We start from the raw sequence: 19,959 nt of genomic DNA, 5'->3' as shown, positions 1-19,959 counted from the left end.
TTTTTCATAACATGGCCTGATTCACATAAAGTACCTTAAACGAAAAGAATTTCTTTAGCACTGATGAAATTTAGGTGAACTAAAACGTGGTACTCTAGATTCTGGTGCTGTTACTTGTGATGAGAAGTTTCTGCTGATTTGAGTAGGCCTGTGGGAAACGTAACACAAGAGTAAAAACCATGTAGGCAACTTAATCGCTGCAGCCTTCAATCTAATTTTATTGCTCTTGTTACGCTTTAGGTCCCCTTTTTAAATTCACCACTCATATTATGTACTTCACGCATCAGCAACAAAAGGCAGTTTTTGAGTGTCACAGAATCTAAGAATTGGTTTTATTTAAACTTACGGGTAGGAAAACGCCTTTTTGGGGGTGAGTTGGTTGCCTGAATGCCGAGTGACCTCCAGCGGCCGCCCTCCTGTATCACACCCCTCGCTGTCTGTGGGCAGCGCTGAAACCTCTGGCAGCAGCTGAATGATGTAGGTAGCATCTCGTACTATTCCCAGTTGTATTTTATCCAGCACCACTGAGAGAGTCCAAGCGAGGATTCGGAGTAAGGAATGAATGCATTTTGAGTGAATAAATGGACCATTTCTTACCTTTTTACTTATTGCACAGTGTTGACAATGCTTCTTACTTTTTTCCCTTTTTATTTTAGGAGTATCTACTAGACAGTAGTGATGTATTTTCATGGCTCTTTACCATCATGTCTTGCAGGTATGACTCCGATGGCCATCTGACCAACGCGACCTTCCCGACCGGGGAAGTCAGCAGTTTCCACAGCGATGTTGAAAAACTGACACGGGTGGAACTTGATACTTCAAACAGAGAGAATGTGGTCACAGCCACAAACTTCTCAGCTACCTCTACAATATATACTTTAAAACAAGGTAATTAAAGCATTTCTGTTATTTCTACCCTAATCATTACATTTCAAACCCTAGACTTTATTGCATTCTTAACTGTTTGCCAAAAAAAGACACTGGAATTAGTTCATTTGTTTCTTCCTTGCTTCAGTACCAATAGCTAGCTACTACTTATAATTCTCCTGGGGTACCAATTAGAAACAAACCACAAGTGAATTCTCTTTCTTCAGGAAGAGTCCCATGGATAGACTCTAGTTATTGAAATCTCTGATGTCTCCAGGCTTTATGTGGTACTTTCTACTTCAGTGTCTGGAGGACTTAGACTGACCTATAATACACTGAGCTTTGTTATTCTGAGAAATACTGCCCAGAAGAATGACATGCTCCACTGACGTTTTAGCACTGAAATGCCTTGTTTGGCCAATGCTGTGAAATCTTTCTGGTAGTGCTGTGTTCTGGTGACAGCACTTGTAGGAAGGAGGAAAGCATGACCCACCTCTGCCAGGGACTGCCTCAGGGATGGGATTTTGACTTGACCCCTGTAGACACCACAGAATTTCCCTGGCAATATCATGTCTTGCAGGAAGAATTTGCTCTCTGCCTGATGGAAGTGCCCTAGTGTCCTCCTCCAGATTTTGCAGATTCATCACCAAAGTTCTGGGTTTATATAGTTTAATCGATCTGGGTTTTTTTCTTTGTTGATTTTTTTGTTGTCAGTGGATTGTTCGGGCTTTGAGTGAGCAGGGAAATAGCTCTCTGATTTCCTTCCAGGTCTGCTGTAGAAAAGCTTTGTAACTCAGCAAATCACAGAACTTTTCTTCCTGTCAGCTTTTGATCTATAAGAAAAAAATAGAAGGAATTCACCTCACAAATACTCATTCCTCTTCACTGTTGCATTGGAGAGACAGCAGTGAATAAGTGGAAATCGTTATATTGTGGTATCACCTGTTAGGCTTTGTCCAAGTGACCCCATCTGCTCTCTGCATTAGCTACTGACTGCCTGATTGTATGTCCTTAAATCTAAAACTCCTCAAAGTTGGTGTGTTACCAAGTTCTGCCTCAGGAAAGTGCTTAGCACACTGTGGGCAGTGCCAGAAATGAACAGCTGTAGTTATTATTGTTCCTGTTATAGTTATGAATTACTATAATTTGCATGTTTCCATATCACTGTGAAACTGTCATGCAGCACCCTGTGAACAACCAGCCAGACATGGTCTCCTTACATCTGAATGACGAAGTCTCTTTTAATGTGATGCCTATTATCTTCAGTCTCTGGCATACCCAACTATCTTCCACATGTTCACATCTCAAGAGCTGGACCAGTTACTTCTGTGTGGACCAGCTTAAAAAAAAGAAAAAAAAAAAGATGTTTTTCATAGTCCCTGGCTGTATGCCTTTGCGTCCTTTCAGTGGAGACCTGCTCTGGACCCTCTGTGTGCTTCTGGCAGTTTTGGGGAGAGGGAGGAGGCTGTACTAGGTCATCACAGCTTCCCTCAACAGCCTCTGGAGCTGCTCGCTGTGCCACCATTGCTGACCCATTCATTCTTCTGCCAACAACCACTTCCCAGTGGGTCTCTTGCACTAAGCTTCAGGCTCATGGCTGACCATCACTGTGCCTCTACCCCAGGGTCCTGCTGCTAATGGGGAAGAGAAGGAGATTTTAGAATGGTGACAGAATGGAAGACTGGCCATCATTCTAGACATTTTGGAAACAGCTTTCATGCTTGATCTCAGATACTCATTGCAGTCATTCAAGCAATACACCGTCCTGTTAACAGCTCCCAGTATGCTAAAATCATCAAAACATCAGTGGTCAAAACCAGCATATGAGTTTACAACTGTCTTGGTTTGAAAAGACAGGTGTCTGTGGAGGAAGGCAGGAGCCTCCCTTGAAATGGAGAGTGCAACCCCCTTCCCTCCAAACTATTATAATTTTGAAATTAACGGGCCTTCAGGCAAAGATATGGGGAATAGGAATAACAGTTCTTTACTAATATATATATATATATATATAACACAAGGCAGGGAAAAACAAACAACCCACTGGTTTACACTGACAGAGTCAGGAATACAACCTGACACCCTGTTAGGGTGGCAGTAGCAGTCCGATAAATGCTGGCTGCAGTCCTCCTGAAGCGATGGGTGTAGTTCTGTGGAAGCAGCGATCAGGTAAAAGGGTCTGGTCTTCCTCCGAAGGTCCAGTGGTCGGCAGGTAGCTCTTGTCCTCTGGAACTCCAGTGGGGGGAAAGCTCCTCTGGGAATCCAGTGGAAGAAAGGCTGCTAGGGTGTTCAAAATCTCCGTTTTTATTTGGCATGGACTGCTTGGCTCTTTCCCCCCCCTCCCCAGGCGGAGCATCTCACCATGGGATGGGGAGTCGTGAGGCCGTTCCTTGATGGGCCATGAACAGGAGATAGTCCAGGAGCGAGTTACCGATGGGTCAGGCGATAAGGCATTGTTGTGCCCAGTAACAGGAGATAGTCCAGAGGGGGGAGGCAGGGAGCACCGCCCCACCTGGTCTCAACAGCTCCTGAAGATGGTAATAGAATATATTTTTTTTTCTTTTGGCACATTTTACACTGTAACCCAGGACAACAACCTTTTAAGCTGAAAGCAAAAAACTCTTTATTCCTGCTGCAGGAAGCATTCAAAATGGAAATCGTCAGGCCAAATGTAGTAAAAAGCTCTTTAGACGTGGGAAGGCCTGCAGGTTGCAGGTTGCAAACATGCAGCTGGTATATGTTCAGCTGTCTGTAACCTAGGGACAAACAAAGCCCTATTGCACCTAACATTTGCTTTGTAAATGTGGAGATCTGAATTTTTCTCTGTTCCCTGTTTTTGTTGTTGTTTTTTGACAGATAACACACAGAATATCTACCGGGTCAGCCCAGATGGGTCTCTGAGAGTCACCTTTGCCAGTGGAATGGAAATCACGCTTAACACGGAGCCTCATATTCTAGCAGGGGTCATCAGCCCCACTTTAGGGAAGTGCAATATTTCCCTTCCTGGAGAGCATAACTCAAATCTCATTGAATGGAGGCAAAGGAGGGAGCAGACCAAAGGCAATATATCCACATTTGAGAGAAGGCTAAGGGTAAGGCTTCCTCTTGTGCAAAGTGCAGCGTTCCCTTTGAAAGCCATTGAACTAAAATCATGTTAAAATGTTCTACTTTGTAAGGAGAGCGGTGGAAAGTTTGTATCAATGGTGGGCCCCAGCCATGAATTTCAAAACCAAACTCCTCCGACAGTCACAGGGATGTTTGATCTCTGTTTGATTTTGGTTGTGAGACTTGACCTCAAGACATAATTACTTTTTTTCTTCCTCCTTTTTTTCAACTAAGAACTTAATTATGGCTTTGGAAGAAGCTGTGAGCAAAAGACGATGTGTAGTTAACTCTGGCACAGCAGCAGAGTTGAAGCCACATTCTGCCTCTCTCAGATCTATCGACCCTCTTTCTTCTGGGGGAAATAATAGGTGCCAGGCTCTGCCTGGGGCCGAGGGTCTCACAGGACACATCTTGGGTGTCCTGGCCGGTGCATTTCCTGCAAGCCAGAGTAATGTAGAGCTTCCTTCTTGTATCCAGAGAGGCTGTGTATTCTGCCCGTGGTCCCAAACCCCCTCGCTCCATGTGCCTGGGTTACACCGTGGCTCTAATAATGAATTACTTTAACATTGCATCCATAGTTTATTTTTATCTGTGAGGAGAACTCACAGATTACAATGACAGATGGTCAACATTCAGCATTTAATTAGATAACACTAAGGCTCAAAGAGACTGCTACCTTGCAGAACAGGTTTTTTACGAAATCAGTTCTGTTTTTCACATGAATACCCTTTAAAATGCCTGTACCAGTAGTACAACTGGGAATTTTGGCCTTAGAAATACTGCATTAGTAACTACAACCTGTCTGGATAAGTATTATCTCTGAAGTTACATCTGTTAGCTCTGAAAATATAGAGATGGTTATTAAAATCTCTGGATTGTGTTTTTGTTATGAGATCCTATGTGTTTTTTAAAAATGTATCATCTGTTTGGTTTTCAACTGGACCGATTGATCAGAAACACAGGCCTCGGATGATCTGGCCAGACTGGCTACTGGATGTGAAACACCCATTTGAAAGGACATTTTTTAGATTTGGCAGTCACACTGAGTTTATTAGGATCCTGCAAGTGGGGAAAAGCTTCATTTAGTTTTTGTTGCCCATCTTCTGACAGCCTCCTCTCTAGCATAGCGTGAGTCCTCATGGCCCTGTCTAGGGAGGCAGCTGAACATGCTATAGAGGCAAATGTAGTGGCACTATAGTGGCAAATGCTGATGGCAGGATCCAAACTATGGCCTCCATGGCTCACATTACCTACTCAATTGTTTTCTGTGTGATTTTGTGCTGAAATAACTGTATGGCACTTCTTTTTTAACAATCTTATGTAATTGAAGTCTTAAATAGAAAGGATGTAGTCAGTCATCTATTCTGTTTACATTGCCAGGGCCAAGGTGATTAAGACAGTTATATTTAAAATAACTACTTTATCCTGCACAGTTTTCCCATTATGCAGTTTGTATTTTCTATTGTTGAAATTGATAGCAGGTTCTTTTAACTCATTTTCACTTGTTTCTTCATGAGGCTTAATATTGCCCGGCCAAAAAAAAAAAAAAAAAAAAAGGCAGGAAATTCACAAATTGCTCAGGAGTAAATGGATTCTGGCTGGAGGCGTAAAATATTCACCAAAATACTGCAACACTGAAGCTATCCAGAGCTCAACTGATTGACCTACCCTCTGGATCAGTCTTTTGGTGCATAGAATCACTCTTGTACTCCTCCTCCTCCTTCACCTTCGTTCAGTGAGAGGATGCAAGATGAAGGTGAAGTGTAAGAATGATTTTGATGTGCTGCTCTTACATTCACTGTCCTTCCAAAGTATCCACTAGCACCACAGCAGTTGACCATTGTGTTGTTTTCTGTAAATTGTGTCTTTTTATACGCACCCAAGATCAAGGGGGCTCATGGGTGGTCCCTGCCTACTCGGAAGAACAAGTCAGCTGCCTGTGTTGCAGTGTTTTCCCCTCCCTTGACTGTACTGAGCTCTAGGACCATCTGTGTGAGGTCTGTCAGGGCAAGGCTGGAGGGAACCTAGTGGAATAGCACATTCAGTGAGGATTTGATAGTCGAAAGGAGGAGAAGTGTTCTGCACATAGGATACACCATGTAAATAGACACAAGAGAAAGGGACAAATGGACTTCGAGGCTGTTACTGCCAATAAGAAGGACTTTGGAGGACAGATGAAATACATGTGTGCTGGAATTCAGCTTTAGCACTGAAGAGTTTGCATAGGATGCTGGTGGAATCGGGAGTCAGTGGAGGTGGAAGGAGCTGAAATAGAGTAGCTGGCAAGGAAGGCAAAGGAGCGGCAGAATTTACCCAAAGACAGCTGTCTTTCCTTGGTGATTAAAGGAAATATGCAGGACAGCAGGAGCAAAAATACCATCATATAGTGTGTTTGAAGCAGCACGCCAAATAACGAAAGGGATTTAGGGCTTACTGTTGACAGATCTTTGAGTACTGCTGTGAAAAAAAAAAAAAAAAGTGGCATCGTTAGAAGCCCTTATGCTGGATGAGGTTCTAGTGAGACCTTCTGAAAACTTGCAATGAGTTATATTTTAAAAAGAAAGTTTTTAAACACTTAATATGCCATGACTGGCACAATAGGAAGTGTGTTAGAAAGCTTGCAATGTAGGGCAGAAAGAGCTATGCTGAACTTTGAAAATATATGTAAAGAAAAGCTCTGGAGATTGGACAGGTTCCCAATGGAAATGAACAGACATCCAGGAGCCTTCAGTTAAAGAAAAGAAACAGCACAATGGAAGAGTTTTCTGAGGATTAAAAAAAAAAAAAAAAAAAAAAAAAGGCATAGAAATGAGTTTTAAAGATGTTACTTAGAGATCAGTCCTGATACCATCATTGAAGGAAACGGCTTTGAGTGCTAAGAGGTATAAATTAGAAGGCAGGTAACTGGGGATGAGATAAAGGATGACCTAGTTGGAGAGAAGAAAGCTTTTCTTTCTCTGCCTGCTCCTAACATTTTAAATTCTTAATTGCAATTAGCAACCATCTTGAAAGCGTGTCACTCTATTAGTGTTATTCCCAGTTTTGGGAAGAGGCCACTGTTAGCACATTCTGAATAATGCTGTAAATGTAGTGTTTTAAAAAGTGGGATTTTTGCATGGTGCAAATTCCCTGCTCTAGAAATAGAGCAGATAAGTTGACTGAAATGTTAGAACAGACATCTGACTTTATCTCAGTATCTAAATCAATGTGAGACACAGGAATTAATCACAGGTTTCCTTTAAGTGCAGAACTGCCTGCCCTGGCACTTCCTGAAACTGTATAAAACAGTCTGTAGGCATGTATGCATTTTATATTAATAATAAATCTATGTACAATCAGGCATTTTAACATCAATCTTAATCTAGCAAGACTTCTTTTTTATCAATTGAACTGCTATTTTAATTGACTTCTAAAAATGAAGCAAAGGCTGTTGTTAAAACCAATGAGCATGATGCATAGTAATGTAATGATTAGAATGCAGCTCTGTTCCCTCTTGTCTTTTGCATAACTTAGAGGAACTTGGCACTGGATGCAGTCCAGGTTTTATAAGTGAATATCTACGAAATTGAAAATTGAATGCTTGGTCAGTCTTACTTATTTTGCCTTTTTTTTTTTCCTTTTAATAACAAAAAAGGAAGTAACTCACTGGCCTCAGTTCAAAAGTCCTGCAGATACAGGCTTTGACAGCTATGTTTATTACTGCATTTAGCAAATTATCTCCCTTGATTTACCAGTCTTACAGCAAGCTCTAATGATAGGACCAAATCCTCTGCCAGCGTGTATCACTTTATGTTGACTCAAATCAAAACACAGACAAGGAAATAATACAATCATCTCTGATTTACACATTGTAGACAGTTTAGATTTGAGAATGAAAGTCAAGAGAAGTGCACATTTATGTGATCATTTGCACTGCAAAATTTCTAGCTATAAAACTAATGGAAGTAGAGTCAACGAATGTTTAAAAATATATAATAAATGTATCTTTTTATGCACAACGAACATTATTATTGAAGTCAGCTGAATTCTCTTCCTATTTTCATCAGCTGATATTCTGACCTGACATTGCTTTCTGAAACCAGTTCTCCCTGGCCTGTAACAGAACACATGAGCTGCAGCCTCTCACAGGGGCTCTGTACTGCATTCTATGTACGTTGGAGGAGTCGTCTTTAAGAAGCCAATGGGATTTGAAATCAGCTGTTCTATGACAACATTGAAATGAGGCCTGCTACCCATGTGTCTTCCTGTCTTGCCTTGAGAAGGGTGTTAAATTTAACTTAAATCTAATAAAAGAAAGTCAACAAATGAGACATAGGTAATGGCATCCACCGAAACCTTATTTTAACTCTGTGAGCTCTCAAATACTGCTGCTATCCACTTCGCTGCTAATTCTGCCAATGTTTGGTTTTCATTCTTATTTGTTGTATCGTCCCTGAAATGTAGATTGCAAGCAATTTGTATTCAAGGCTTTCCTTTCTCTTAACTGCGTTCTACAATAATAATAATAATAATACCAATAAGAGCATTAAATATGTCCATAGACAGTAAATGCATATGAGCCAGGGTATATCCCCCTGCTTGCTTTTCAGTTATTTTACCATTACGAGAGTTTGTTTTCAAAAATTGCGAAAAGTTTGCAAAGAAATGTGTTATAATAAACTTAATCCATCAGACTGTATACAGGCAAATATAGTTGAACTGAGCATCACATTTTACTTAGGCTCCTTCACTATCATTAGAGCATAAATTGTAATAGTTACGGCAGTCTACAGGGTTATATAGGTATTTTACAGCTATTGTAAATGAACCCTATTAAAGTTAGACATGTGTGTATATAAAACCCCAGGAATGGTAGTTGAAGAAAGAACACCTGCTTCTTCTAGATTTTCAAATCATTTTGTATCTAAAAACAGAAAGGGGAAAGAAAAAAAGTCTTCTTTCTAATCACTACCACCACAGTATCCTGGCTTGAATTATTAAACAGGTATTCTTAGCCATTTACTTTATGGCTGTGCCTCCAGGCCTCAGCGAGGAGCAAGCACTGTGCTGTGTGCTGTGCTAACACCTGCACTGGCATTGTCTCTGCTGTAAGGAATTTATTAATTGGAATGGATAAATACAAGCGATTAGATAATGTGCAGTAAATGAATACGAGCGTGTTGAGCATTGATCTGAAAAAGACAAGTCAATGGACAATATCTTATGGTCCCCCAAATTATATATCTGATTTAAATGGAGTTTAATAGTGATTGCCCACTGACTGAATGATATAAGGAGGTAGATGGTGAAAGCACTGGATAAATATATTTTGTCTTCATGAATCTTGCTCAGCTTTGAATGTGATCTCAAACTGAGAATTGGGCTGTCCCTCTGCATTTTCCTGTTGGACCATAAATGTTAACAGACCGTAGCACAGTCACTCTGTTAGTCTGTCGGGTACAGTGAGTTTAACAAAGGTTGGAGGTCCCAATGGTCAGAGAGCTGCAAGAAGGAATGTGGCTGGCACCAGGCACCACTGCCACTGGCTTTCATGAGCTCTGGGAGTGGGGTGGTTTTGCGAAGAAGTGTGAGGACGGTGGTGAGCAGGGTCTTTGGGAGCTGCAAGCACAGCTCTTCCCTTTGCGGCACCAGTATGCGACCTGGTGTGGGCTAGCCCAGAGCAGTGGCTGACCCATCAACATGAACGGAGCTTGAGAGAGAGGATGTGAGGTAGGATATCTTTGTTTATTTGTGGGCTTAACAGCACATCTTTGGCTGGAATCAGAAAGTCCATCCACAGAGAGATGAAAGTTGAGAAGAAACAACAGAAGGTTTAGCATATGGCAAAAGAAAACATCCTGTAATGCAAAGTATAATAACACTGAATGCAAGCAGCATTTTGTTTCTTGGGACCAAGAAAGGAGGACTCCTGTTTCTCATCTGAGTATTTTTCTATTTTCTTCTCTTTACTAAGGCCTAAATTCTCCATCGTACTGTTAAACCATTCCACATTTTGATTAGAGCTGACACAGAAATGTTTTGTGTTGTGTGTAATTCAGATGCATTGTTTTCTTACCTTACTGTGCCTTTGTGTTTAGGCCCACAACAGAAACCTGCTCTCCATTGATTTTGATCATGTAACAAGAACAGGAAAGATTTATGATGATCATCGAAAGTTCACCCTTCGGATTATGTATGACCAGACAGGACGCCCAATTTTATGGTCGCCCATCAGCAAGTACAACGAGGTCAATATCACTTATTCACATTCTGGATTAGTCACCTATATCCAAAGAGGAACCTGGACTGAGAAAATGGAGTATGATCCAAGTGGGAACATAATTTCCAGAACATGGGCAGATGGTAAAATATGGAGTTACACATATTTAGAAAAGGTAAATGATTTTGAAAGTGAATTGTTGTACCAGGGCAAATATATTTGTTTTGATATAGATATTATATTGTGAACTATATTATAATGGTATCGCCTGCAAGAGTATTTAGGACTTTTTTAAACAGAAGACGCATACAGTTATATAACCAGATAAAAACGTCTCTGAACATGCTTAGACTTACATGACACCAGGTCAAAGCTGCCACAGTATAGTTCTGAAGAAAGTTATTAGCACCTCAGATTTGTTCAATTGATAATTAGAAATGACTTCTTGGTCTCGATCCAAGTTCAAGGAAGCAAAGGACACTCTCGCTGCTGAAAAACACTGACACTCTGTATAACCTAATCAAAAATATAACAGTCACTGGAAAGGAAGTTTCCTTCCCACAAACACGGTTCTTTTAAGCCAAAATTATGAGGCAGTGAGTACAAGCTTGCACCTACTCAGTGCTGCACTGTAAAAAAGGGATCGATCCTATGAGGAGAAAGATTATGTCAGTATTTATGAGGGCTGTTTGAGGGGGGAATATTAATATGAAATGAGTTATTGCTCTCCTTTTATAGTCACTTCATGTCTAAATTGCCTGAGTGTTGTAATTTCCATTTATGTCTATAGGTAATGGTCACAAGATGAGGGAATAGGTGTTGTATAAGCTAGGGAAGAGCAGCATCTCATTCGTCTGTAGAAGCATCTCATTCAGTACCATCTTGTCTCTCAAAACCAAAAAGCCAATCAGTATTTTTAAAGCTTTCAGAACTTAGTGTGAAATTCTATTCAAACAGTGTCCTTTTAAACTTTTTTTTTCTTTAATAGCAACATCTTGGAATGTCCAATATACCCTGAGTTTGCAGAACATTTTCTCTGAACCTGTTAACCACAGGGAAAGGCTGGGAGGGGTCAGGTGAGGTAAAACTGATAGGGGGTATTACACACGGGAAATCCAATCACTTTGAAGTTGTTTATATATCTAAAAGTTCCAAGTGTGTACTTTAAAGATAAACTTTGCTGTACTTATTTTGAATGTGTTTAAGCGTGATCCTCAAAAAACTTAAACCTAACACAGAGAAAAAAAAAATATTTAGACTGGAGAATGCGTAAAAATGTGATTCCTTCCTTGTCTGCATGCAGTGTGGTTCTTGCATGTGTTAACAAGATTGGCATACCCTGGAAGCTTCAGAAGTTTGGTTCAGATAAATTTGTCAGGGCTTCTTTTGTCTGTGTGCTCTTTTGCAAATTGCAAGTAAGCAGGCGTTTAATACACCTTTCAAATATTTGGGCAATGTGCCTTTTGGAGGAATCTTTTCTTTTTTGTTTGGGCCTGATGGACTGTAATTTCGGAAAGATGTATGCTTCTTATCTTTCCAGACCACTTTATCTGTTCTTAGTTTATGACGAGCTTCTAAATAAAGGCATATAACTTAAAACTGTTATTCTGGAATTCTGCACAAGCTGCCACATCCTGATCTTATAGGAGCAGATGGGAAAAGCTTACTGGTTCAGGTAGCAGCAGGCTCTGGTTAGGCTATAACTTGTCATTAAAATTATTGAAAGTCATACACACCACGGACATAATTGCCCAGCTATTTAATGTACTTTCATCACTGTTTGTTCCTTGTGCCAAAGAAAGATGAATTCACTGTCAAAATTAGACATTGAAATACCGTTTTGTGGTTCCATTAAAGTCAATAACTCATTGTGTTAATTATGTAATGATTGCTAAAAGTTGTCTGAAACCTCGTAAGACCCAGTGATTCCTTTTATCAAAAAATCAATTATATAGTTTGCTTCCAATTCGTAGTTATTTCATTCTTCATTTTTTAGCACTTGATGAGTTAATTGTACCTCTTCGATATTCTCTACCCCTTTCAAAATTAGCTCAAATAATTTAGGTTTTAAAAAGCACTATGACAGTAGCACTGTAAGTAGTTTTTACGCTGAGATTCCTCTTGTTTTGGTCACTTTCCTCTATTAGTTAGTTAATGGTGTTGTAAAATCCCCTGAATACTCCAAGCTTGCTTCCAAAATCCTGCCGTGTACCACCAGACCAAACAGACGAGCGGCTGCGTGTGTTTGTTGGACAGAAATGACATCTAGTGGTGATGCTCAGCATTTCTACGTGTTCCCGATAGACCTCCAAGTAATTGCCACTGGCTGTTTGTCTCGATATACCATGCGGGCATCAATCATTATGTGGTTGACCAGGCTCTGGTTGCTTTTATAAAATGACAGCTTTTGGGATGTTTTATGAGCTACCCTTTGAAATCCTTTAAAACAATTAGAAACCAATTTGTGCAGAGTTGAAAAATCTATTGTAATATTATTAGGATGAATTGGGAATTAATTTTTTTTCTCTTTATGGTATCCTGTGATAGGCCAGAGAGGATACTAAGTCTCCAACCCTTGTACTGTCTATCCTTTTACTATCCTGGACAAAAGTGGAAAAGCCAGAAAGTGCTGTAAAAATGGCACACAGGGGTACTAAAGTTATATTAGAGATGTTTCTGATCTTGTTATTCATACTCTGTCAATGGCAGACAGCTTAAAAACAGGCCCGGGAGCAGTATATAGAGAGAGGCATCACATCAGTGCTAGGAGAGAGTTCAGCCAGTGGTTTACTGCAGGCTGGGGACTCTTGACTGAAGGTGAAAACAGAGTAAACACTGTGCGTGTTAGAAATGCTTGGCAGACCAGGAATAAAGCTATCAGAAAAAGCTCGGTGTAAAGGTCTGTCGTCACCAGTTGGCAGAGGGTGACTTGCAAGTGGCATGTGTTGGCGCGCTCTGGCTTGCGTACAGGTGACAGATGTCTTTCACCAAGGGCAGGAAGAAATACATCTTAGGAGGGCGGGGGGTGCGGAGAGGATGGCCAAGGCTTAGCCTATCTTTGGTCCTTTGAATAAGCACTTGGGTTATTTGTCAGAGCAAAGCGGCTCAGGGCCAATGTTACTTAACACATTGCAGGGCTGAGCTCTTGGTGTTTTCTTACCAGGGAAGACTCTTGAGCTTAGAGGGAAAAAAAGCCTTTTTTTCCAATTTCTTTCCCCAATGCTCTGTGAAAAAGCAGTCACACTGTTCCTCGTAAGACTTTGTTTTGCATGGTGTCTCAATGGTGCAGAAGCCTGACAAATTTGTTTATGTGCCTGGTAGGTTTGGGCTGTGAGCTGAGAACTGCGCAGTGTCAGCTCTCCGTCTCAGCTCAGACAGTGTGGCAAGGATGTGCAGTGCTGTGGTCCAGCCAAGCCACTTACAGGAGCTGGGAGGAAGGCTAAAATTCCCCCCGTATGTTTTCGCTCTGTGTTTTCATTATGCTTGTTTCAACAGTGACTGTTCACCAATGGGCTTGTACTCGGTGACGCTGTGACTTTGCACATGGCTGGTGGAAAGGTTTACAGAACCCAAACATTAAATGTGCGCAGAAGAGTGTCTGCCATGCTGGCACATTCATCTGCCAAACAAACCAGATTTCATTGACCAGTCACAATTAACCAATACAGGGCAAAGTACTGTGTAGAAATTATGTCCTCTGTAAACATTAAAAACCAGAGATATAAGTAGCCACACCAAAGAACCTGCAGACTATTTTCATCCATCTGTAAGCATGGAGATACTGTGACCTCTAGGGCAATGTGCGTTTAATAGAAGGCATCCAGAACAAGGGGTAGGTCTGTGCTAGCGGTATGTGGAGTGCCAATAAAAGCTGAACACCTTGTACGCACGGTTGAAAGTTTCCCTTTCCACCTGCCCTAGAAACATCTGCTGGTGCAGATGCTCTGCCTGTGTGTGAGGAAGAGGTTCCCTCTGGTTTTGCTTCCTGGGAGGATGACCTAAATATTTCAAAGCAACATAGCAAGTCAGCGTGAGGCTGAAACGCTGCCGAGATCCACATCTGCCTTCCGGTTTGGAGGTCCTTACCTCTGGACTTATTATTATTCTTCTCCTGTTTTGTACCACCTTGCTGGCCAGGTCTCCTGGAGCTGAAAGCTTCACTTGGAATTGTTCAGATAGTAACAGCAAACTACAAGAGTGGACAGTTGTTTCAGCATTTCCTTAACCTTCAGGCACTCACTAGATGAATAATGATTTGCTTGGTCAGCCACTTACACTGCCATTCCTGTTTGATTGCAGTCCCTGATGCTCCTGTTGCACAGCCAACGCCGCTACATCTTTGAGTACGACCAGTCCAACTACCTACTCTCCGTCACCATGCCGAGCATGGTGCGCCATGCCTTGCAAACCATGCTGTCCGTCGGGTACTACCGCAACATCTACACCCCTCCGGACAGCAGTGCAGCTTTCATACAGGACGTCACCAGGGACGGGCGGCTTCTGCAAACTTTATACCCTGGGACAGGACGCAGAGTCCTTTACAAATACACCAAACAGTCCCGACTTTCCGAGATTCTTTATGATACCACTCAAGTCACATTTACCTACGAGGAATCTTCTGGGGTTATTAAAACAATACATTTGATGCATGATGGGTTCATCTGTACCATCAGATACAGGCAAACAGGTTTGTGTAACTGTGACTACTTTGCTAAAAGTTTTTGGCCCTGATCTTGCACTTATCTGGCCTGAAATTCCATTATTTTTATGTCTGCAAGTTCTTATATTTTATGTTTCAATAGAAGAATATGTGTGTATGTCTCTATGTCTGTGTCCATAGGCATATATAGCTGTCCCATTTGAAATACAGTTTTCTTTTTATTGCTTGGTATGGAATAGCTCTTATAGTGTTTGATTGTTTTTATTCCACTGTGTGGATATTTGCTGAATACTAAATCAAGTTGGTTTATTGTTTGTATTTTCAAGTTTCCCTGTTTATACCATAATATAACATAAATTCAGAAGGGCTGTTTATATGAGGGAAGAAATCACCATGTAAAATAAATTTAGTTTAGAATTATCTTGTAAGTAAATAGAAATCATAATTATGAATAAAATAGCATTCATTTAAACAAATGCTAATAAAATATAAATATTTTGTAGAGCAAGCATCAATAAGGTTTGTGAGAGAACAATCTAACATTCTTAGTTAATGGTATTTTCTGAGGCAGTCAAGTAGCAATAAGGCTTAAGGGTATATCTAAGTTCATCACCTGTCTGTGCTAGATCTGTAGGGGAAGTATATACTGTGGGCATAATTCGTTATTTTTCTGCTTTTCCTGTTTCCCCTGTTTGTTTTGGACAGGTCCGCTTATTGGTCGCCAAATCTTCAGGTTTAGTGAAGAAGGGCTTGTGAACGCCAGATTTGACTACAGCTATAACAACTTTCGTGTCACGAGCATGCAGGCCATGATAAACGAGACGCCTCTTCCCATAGATCTGTACCGTTACGTCGATGTTTCTGGCAGGACTGAACAATTCGGAAAATTCAGTGTAATTAATTACGATTTAAACCAAGTTATAACCACCACTGTGATGAAACATACCAAAATTTTTAGTGCAAACGGTCAGGTGATTGAAGTACAGTATGAAATTCTCAAGTCTATCGCTTACTGGATGACCATTCAGTATGACAATATGGGACGTATGGTGATCTGTGACATACGCGTGGGTGTAGATGCCAATATAACCAGGTATTTCTATGAATATGATGCTGATGGTCAACTTCAGACTGTGTCTGTGAATGATAAAACCCAGTGGCGCTACAGCTATGACCTTAACGGCAACATCAACTTGCTGAGCCATGGAAACAGTGCGCGCCTCACTCCTCTGAGATACGATCTGAGAGATCGCATTACCAGGCTTGGAGAAATTCAATATAAAATGGATGAGGATGGTTTTCTCAGGCAAAGAGGCAATGAGATCTTTGAGTACAACTCTAATGGTTTGCTGAACAAAGCATACAACAAAGTGTCTGGCTGGACTGTGCAATACTGTTACGATGGTCTTGGAAGACGAGTTGCAAGCAAGTCAAGCCTAGGACAACACTTACAGTTCTTCTATGCTGATCTCTCCAACCCAATAAGAGTTACTCACTTGTACAATCATACTAGCTCGGAAATAACATCCCTATATTATGATCTTCAAGGTCATCTCATTGCAATGGAATTAAGCAGTGGCGAAGAATATTATGTTGCTTGTGATAACACTGGAACACCTCTAGCTGTATTTAGCAGTCGGGGCCAAGTCATAAAGGAAATTCTGTACACCCCATATGGAGAGATCTACCAGGACACTAATCCAGATTTCCAGGTTATCATTGGTTTTCATGGAGGGATGTACGATTCTCTTACTAAATTAGTTCATCTGGGTCAACGGGACTATGACGTCATTGCTGGTCGGTGGACGACACCAAATCATCATATATGGAAACACCTGAATGCTGTCCCACAACCATTTAATCTTTACTCTTTTGAAAATAATTACCCAGTTGGCAGAATCCAAGATGTAGCTAAGTATACAACAGGTAAAAGTAACATGTTTCTCTTGAAAATACAACTTTTTATCAAATTCTAGTATGGATTCAAGACTCCAGAAATCTTTTGCGTACATTGAATGTTACTATTTGGCTTTAATCTTTCATATATTAAAGTAATTTCTTTAATAGATAACACCTTACTGAGCATGCTCTGTTTTCTACACCCTTTATGGTAACCGAGAAAATAATTAATAGTTGTTCCTGCTGCTTTTCTAAGTGCTAAAGTTAGGGAAAGAATGGAGGCAGCTTCATTTGAATTTTTTCCATTATAAATAGATAGAAGGTACACTATTGATTTGAGTATAGATATGCTTTGTAATCAGAGAATTTGGTTGCTACAATAAATGCTGGAACCAGTTCTGAAAACATAAACTGATGTGAAATCATTATTTCTGCATAGCTGGGATTTCTGCAGACTACCCTCACTTTTTCTAGGATTTATGTGCCTTATTGCCAGCATCCTTTTCTTGTTTTGTAGACATTGGAAGTTGGCTAGAGCTGTTTGGTTTCCAGTTGCACAACGTACTACCTGGATTCCCAAAACCAGACATAGAAGCTTTGGAGACAACTTATGAACTCCTGCAGCTTCAAACAAAAACCCAAGAGTGGGATCCTGGAAAGGTTAGCGAAAAAGTCTGTTCGACTGCTTCTAATAGTAAATTAAGGAATTTTATTAGAAAATATGGGAGACCAAGGAGACAATGTGGCTGTATCTTTCAACGTAATAGGAAAGGCAGGTGGTCTAACAATGCTAGAAACTTCAATGTTATCAATTATGTATTGGCATCAGAGTGGAGGAGAGTTTTAAGAAGCTTTTAGCAACACAGTGAAGGAACTCTGCAGCTATTTACAGAGAAACTATCCAAATTTGAGGGGCAGGATCGGCAAAAGGGTAACAGTGTTTGTGTGAAAATTGAAAAAAACTACCGAAAAAAAAATCTGTGGAGTTAAAAAATTAAAACAACAGATTTTTCATCTTTGTTAGCAAAGTTGCCACAAGATATGCAAAATCACTGAGGGTATAAAGAGCTTTACAAGCCTGTACCTCTGCGTAATTATTGCAGGCGAACAGAAATGCGGCTATGGATTTGTAGGGTGTCTGTAAAACGCAGCCTTGCTCCAGGGCTTATTTTCAGTAAAGAGCAGCCATGCAGCAGCTATCAGAGTCTCTCAATCAATGTGACTGCAACAGAGCCAGCTACCGATATTCTGAGCAGGCATTCGTGATTTTGCAAAGACGAGAGAGGAAAGATGCCTTTTCTGTAATGTAGTCTGGAAAAGGAAGTATGAAGTGTTGTGAGTTCGCATTCACAGCATTTAACACACAAATGACTGCACAAAGTGCAGGGGGCTGCAGGGTCAGAGCTTATTCCAGAGGTGGGAGCACATCCGTGTAAAATTGTCACTGAGGTATTAAAGAAGCTTTTACAAAGGCACAGAAAAAGTGTAGTGATAGGTATAGTGTTAAAAGACAAATAGATGGTTGGAGTGAGGGGGTTTTAGCCTCAGTGGGAAGCAAGATCTATAGATCTGACGTACTTGCAGATTCCTGTTGTTCTAATGTCTTGAGACCTTCACAGCCTGCTTTCCTTAAAGAATGGGCTATAAAAACCTGTTACTGCTGTTTTACAGAAGGCGTAATTAGACGCACAGAGACTAAGCATAGAATCATGTGAGAGAGCACAGCTTTGAGTTCAGCTTGCCCCACGCCTAAGAGTTCAAAGACCAGCCGTTAGAGTAACAATTCAAGAGGGGAGGAAGAAAAAGAAAAGGGACAATAAATAAGAAAATATCGTTTGTGATAAACACGTTTTCCATTTGTTTTCTAGAAGCAAAAGAGTCCAAGAGACAGAAAGCAATGCCTTAGGCGGTTAGAAAGCCTGTGCATGCACCCAGGCTCTGTAGACGTTCACGATGTTTTCCAGACAAATTGAAGATCCATTCCAAACGATTAAGGGATTAGTAGGGTCTGTGAGACACTATAATGAACTGCAGGGTGCCTCACCTGTGAACCTGACTGGTATTTTCTTTTCCAGACTATCCTTGGTATTCAGTGTGAGCTGCAAAAGCAGCTCCGAAACTTTATATCCTTGGATCAGCTCCCTATGACACCCAGGTACAGTGATGGCAAGTGCTATGAGGGAGTGAAGCAACCGAGATTTGCAGCTATTCCTTCAGTGTTTGGAAAAGGCATCAAATTCGCTATAAAGGATGGTATAGTGACAGCTGACATTATAGGCGTGGCTAACGAGGACAGCCGACGCATAGCTGCCATCCTCAACAACGCTCACTATCTGGAGAACCTGCATTTCACCATAGAGGGCCGAGACACGCATTACTTCATCAAGCTGGGCTCTTTGGAAGAAGATTTGGCCCTCATTGGCAACACTGGAGGGCGACGCATCTTGGAGAATGGCGTCAACGTCACAGTGTCACAGATGACTTCTGTGATCAACGGGAGGACTAGACGCTTTGCGGACATCCAGCTCCAGCACGGCGCACTGTGCTTTAACGTTCGGTATGGAACAACGGTGGAAGAAGAAAAAAACCATGTCTTGGAGATAGCCAGGCAGAGAGCCGTGGCTCAGGCCTGGACTAAGGAGCAGAGGCGGCTGCAGGAAGGGGAAGAAGGTATTAGGGCATGGACAGATGGAGAGAAACAGCAGCTTTTAAGCACTGGGCGGGTACAAGGCTACGATGGATATTTTGTTTTATCTGTGGAGCAGTATCTCGAACTTTCTGACAGTGCCAATAATATTCACTTTATGAGACAGAGTGAAATAGGCAGAAGGTAACAAAGAAAATCTCTGCCTTTGCGTCACCAAAGACTGCCTGTTTTTAAACGTAAAATGGTTTATTGTATTGGTTTTTCTAGATCAGAACTCTGTATATATAAATATAGAGGAAAAAACATATCCAACTGCCTTTAAATGTGACAGAAGATGGTATTTTAATATTGTTCGTTTAACTCTTTGAGAGATGACAGTGATGATTTTTAGTTCTCGTGTGGCAGTATTCAAAAATTTCAGAAGCAGAGTCCTGACAGCTGAGCAGCGCGACCTGCGCGCGAGGTGCCCGGGGTGACACCGCACATCCCTGCGGGGTAGGGGAGAGCGCAGCGTGCTCTGCCTTCTTCTAAAGAAACACAACTTTTTTGTTGTTGATTTAGTACTTCACCAATTATTTAAAAGGT

General features: G+C 41.1%; 1 protein-coding gene across 2 annotated transcripts in view; it reads left to right on the top strand.

Annotated features, from left to right (window-relative positions):
- Positions 1–19,561, top strand: part of TENM1 (teneurin transmembrane protein 1) — a 254,101-nt gene extending 234,540 nt beyond the window's left edge. For both annotated transcript variants that reach the window (XM_086470169.1, XM_086470168.1), the window contains 7 exons: positions 716–888; positions 3,721–3,956; positions 10,047–10,343; positions 14,468–14,855; positions 15,534–16,754; positions 17,245–17,387; positions 18,803–19,561. In XM_086470169.1, the coding sequence (XP_086326295.1) occupies positions 716–888; positions 3,721–3,956; positions 10,047–10,343; positions 14,468–14,855; positions 15,534–16,754; positions 17,245–17,387; positions 18,803–19,561 (3,217 nt within the window). The remainder of the gene's footprint in view (positions 1–715; positions 889–3,720; positions 3,957–10,046; positions 10,344–14,467; positions 14,856–15,533; positions 16,755–17,244; positions 17,388–18,802) is intronic.
- Positions 19,562–19,959: the final 398 nt, after the last annotated feature.

This window comes from Leptosomus discolor, chromosome 9 (genome assembly GCF_034619465.1).
Source record: "Leptosomus discolor isolate bLepDis1 chromosome 9, bLepDis1.hap2, whole genome shotgun sequence".
Classification (NCBI taxonomy): domain Eukaryota; kingdom Metazoa; phylum Chordata; class Aves; order Leptosomiformes; family Leptosomidae; genus Leptosomus; species Leptosomus discolor.
Note: the sequence above shows the minus strand (reverse complement) of the source record. Positions and strands in the feature narration are given on the sequence as shown.